The sequence below is a fragment of the Musca domestica genome, unplaced genomic scaffold, assembly GCF_030504385.1.
Source record: "Musca domestica strain aabys unplaced genomic scaffold, Musca_domestica.polishedcontigs.V.1.1 26, whole genome shotgun sequence".
Taxonomy (NCBI): Eukaryota; Metazoa; Arthropoda; class Insecta; order Diptera; family Muscidae; genus Musca; species Musca domestica.
This window is the reverse complement of record NW_026712283.1, coordinates 2,443,160-2,446,956: the sequence shown is the minus strand read 5'-3', so window position 1 is coordinate 2,446,956 and position 3,797 is coordinate 2,443,160. Positions and strand designations below refer to the sequence as shown.

The window sequence follows — 3,797 nt, the reverse complement described above, 5'->3', positions numbered from 1 at the left end:
TTAATAATCATAATCGTAATCATCATAATCATATTCATCAACTTGATCCAACTCCTCGATAGCTTTCTCAATAAAATCACGAACTCTGAAGACGTGTGTCAGTGCATTAGGTTGGCCGCCATGATTACACCAATGGCCAAAGGCATTGATGCCGCAAAACTCTCCTCTATACACCGCTGGACTTCCGGAATCTCCAACACAATGACCCTTGACCTCTTTGCCGAAAACACAAAACATGCTGTCGTGTTCGACATAACGCTTATAATATTGCTTACACATTGCATCGGGAGCATAGCGAGCTGAAATCGTTCGCAATTGTTTACTCAGCGGTGTTTGTTTATTCGCCTGATTCCATCCGGTGATTTGAAGGAAAATTCCCCTCCTTAAATCACTCGAACACATTTCAATTGTGCTAACTCCCTCACCCTCCATGGGTTTGTCCAACTTGACAACAGCCACATCTGAGTGCATGGTACGAGCACCATATTGATCGTGAATCTTTATTCCCGAAATGGTTCGCTTGATGCCTTTACCAGTTTTATCCGAGGCGCCACCAACCACCGTTATATGGCGGCCATCTTCGTTGGGGAAACAATGCGCCGCTGTAACCACATATTGTGGTCGAATTAGGGTTCCAACACACACAACATTGCTTTTCTTATCCAAAAATTGCACTAAGTAGGGTGTCTTTTCAATTGGATCAGCTTTGGCGTTTGAGGTGAATATTGTCAAAAGACAGATGGCCGTAATGGTCTTTAGAGCCAACATCACGTTGGTCGTAGTCTTTAATTTGAAATAAACTGTTTGTCTTGTTTAAAGTTTTCTTTTATACAAAACCATTGCATTTGTATATTGGGTTGGGTCGTAAAATTATGGGTGCATTAGTAAAACTAGAAATTGAAATGAGTAGAGACCATTTATTGAAAATGAGGCAACTTATTCTAGGATCAAGTGCCTCAGCGGCCATTATTTAACGAATGTAGATGTGCTCATTACCGAGATATTCTAAAAAGGCAGAAATATTTTTTTTCATTTTTTACTTTCAAACCATAAACTGAGTTCATAATTTTTGAGGCAAACAAATACCCATCTTTATATCTAAATTAATGTGCGTAGTTTGAAGTGGTAAACATTATTTTGAAACTCAGACAGCTGTTTAAATATTTCGAATAATTGATGCAAAATATCCACAAAAATGCAACTGTTGTTATTCAATTTTGTCATTCAAATAGTGAACAAAATAATTGTTCTTGACATGAAATACATTGCTTTGAAAATTTTTTGAAAACTTTTAAAAGGCCTTTTCAAAATATTCTGAATTTTCACCGTTAAATTGAAAAATACGATACGCTTACAGCTCTGATAATTCTTAAAATATTTTTCTTTAAAATCCACGCATATAGCTCTGATGGTCCTTTAAATATTTTACCTTAAAAATCCACGCTTATAGCCCTGATAGTCCTTTAAATATTTTTCTTTAAAAATCCGCGCTTACAGCTCTGATAGTTCTTTAAATATTTTCCTCTAAAAATCCGCGCTTACAGCTCTGATAGTTCTTTAAATATTTTTCTCTAAAAATCCGCGCTTACAGCTTTGGTAGTTCTTTAAAAGTTTTTCTTTAAAAATCCAAGCTTTTAGCTTCGATAGTCCTCTAATTAATTTTCTTTAAAAAACCACGCTTATAGCTCCGATAGTCCTCTAATTAATTTTCTTTAAAAATCCACGCTTATAGCTCGGATAGTCCTCTAATTAATTTTCTTTAAAAAACCACGCTTATAGCTCCGATAGTCCTCTAATTAATTTTCTTTAAAAATCCACGCTTATAGCTCGGATAGTCCTCTAATTAATTTTCTTTAAAAAACCACGCTTATAGCTCCGATAGTCCTCTAATTAATTTTCTTTAAAAATCCACGCTTATAGCTCCGATAGTCCTCTAATTAATTTTCGTTAAAAATCGACGCTTATGCGCTGATAGTCCTTTAAATATTTTTCTTAAAAAATCCACTCTTATGGCTCTGATAGTCCTTTAAATATTTTTCTTAAAAAATCCACGCTTATGGCTCTGATAGTCCTTTAAATATTTTTCTTAAAAAATCCACGCTTACGGCTCTGATAGTCCTTTAAATATTTTTCTTAAAAAAATCCACGCTTACGGCTCTGATAGTCCTTTAAATATTTTTCTTTAAAAATCCACGCTTATAGCTCCGATGGTCCTTTAAAAATATTTTTCTTTAAAAATCCACGCTTAAAGCTCTGATGGTCCTTTAAAAATATTTTTCTTTAAAAATCCACGCTTAAAGCTCTGATAGTCCCTTAAATATTTTTTAAAAATCCACGCTTATAGCTCTGATAGTCCTTTAAATATTTTTCTTAAAAAATCCACGCTTACGACTCTGATAGTCCTTTAAATATTTTTCTTTAAAAATCCACGCTTATAGCTCTGATGGTCCTTTAAAAATATTTTTCTTTAAAAATCCACGCTTAAAGCTCTGATGGTCCTTTAAAAATATTTTTCTTTAAAAATCCACGCTTAAAGCTCTGGTAGTCCTTTAAATATTTTTTAAAAATCCACGCTTATAGCTCTGATAGTCCTTTAAATATTTTTTAAAAATCCACGCTTATAGCTCTGATAGTCCTTTAAATATTTTTCTTTAAAAATCCACGCTTATAGCTCTGATAGTCCTCTAAATATTTTTCTTTAAAAATCCACGCTTATAGCTCTGATAGTCCTTTAAATATTTTTCTTTAAAAATCCACGCTTATAGCTCTGAAAGTCCTTTAAACATTTTTCTTTAAAAATCCACGCTTATAGCTCTGATAGTCCTCTAAATATTTTTCTTTAAAAATCCACGCTTATAGCTCTGATAGTCCTTTAAATATTTTTCTTTAAAAATCCGCGTTTATAGCTCCGATAGTCCTTAAAAATAAACTCTAATACTTCTGATGGTCCTTGAAAAAAATCCGGAGGTATTTTAAGGCAGTGTCTGATATCCTGTTCTGAATATCATTGTCATCCGAATACCTGAAAAATCCAAAGTTTGATAAGAATATAAAGATGTACCATGTTTGGACAAAATCCCCTGCGAAAGTTCTCGTGAGCACGACATGCAGGTCGTGTTTGGAATAGATTTCGTCGGAAGAAACCTAGGGTCTTGAACTCTTATTTCGGTGAGGATTGTTAGTCAGATGTTTTTTGAGGAAAGGCTCTTTAAACAATGCACCTTTTTTGCTTAAAAAGATATTTTCTTAAAAAAACGAGATTTTTCGTCAAGGGATCTCCGAGAAAGTTATTTAATTTAAAATATCCTTAATTTTTTTGAAAAAAAAAATGGTATTGAAAATGGAGGTGCGGTTAGGGTCAGAATAAAACCCTATTGTGTCTGGAGATGATTGCAAAATACAGGGTGAGATGAAAAACTTCAACCAACTTCAGACTGCTGGCATTTCTAAGCCACTCGTCCGACAGCTGTATGGTATAAAAATCTGCATTTGTAAATTAAGTGATTTGCAATTTTTGCTAATATTAAATATATAAAGATTTATGTAAATCAAATTGATTTACTTCGAAATTATACGACACCTTAAGCAATGTAGCCAAATAAAATTGAAAAACCAAAATCATAAAAAAATCCCAGAATTAATATGGTTACAATTATCTTCCCTTTAACATTATTCACTTAAAATCTTTTGTGGAATACAACGAGGAGGAAACAGGTTCCTTATTTTATTTTTGTGGGAGGAATGATTAACACTCACCCACACACATGCATGCATGTATTTAATACACTCCTGCTTAA

The 3,797-nt window shown here is 33.4% G+C and overlaps 1 protein-coding gene across 1 annotated transcript; it reads right to left on the bottom strand.

The window, feature by feature from the left end:
- LOC101892792 (seminase-like) lies at positions 1 to 768 on the bottom strand. Its single transcript, XM_005183165.2, has one exon. The coding sequence runs from the start codon at positions 766 to 768 to the stop codon at positions 1 to 3; it is 768 nt and encodes a 255-aa protein (XP_005183222.2).
- Between the last annotated feature and the right edge of the window lie 3,029 nt (positions 769 to 3,797).

Coding starts and splice junctions, on each gene's coding strand:
- LOC101892792 (XM_005183165.2), bottom strand. CDS start 768: ATGTTGGCTCTAAAGACCATTACGGCCATCTGTCTTTTGACAATATTC.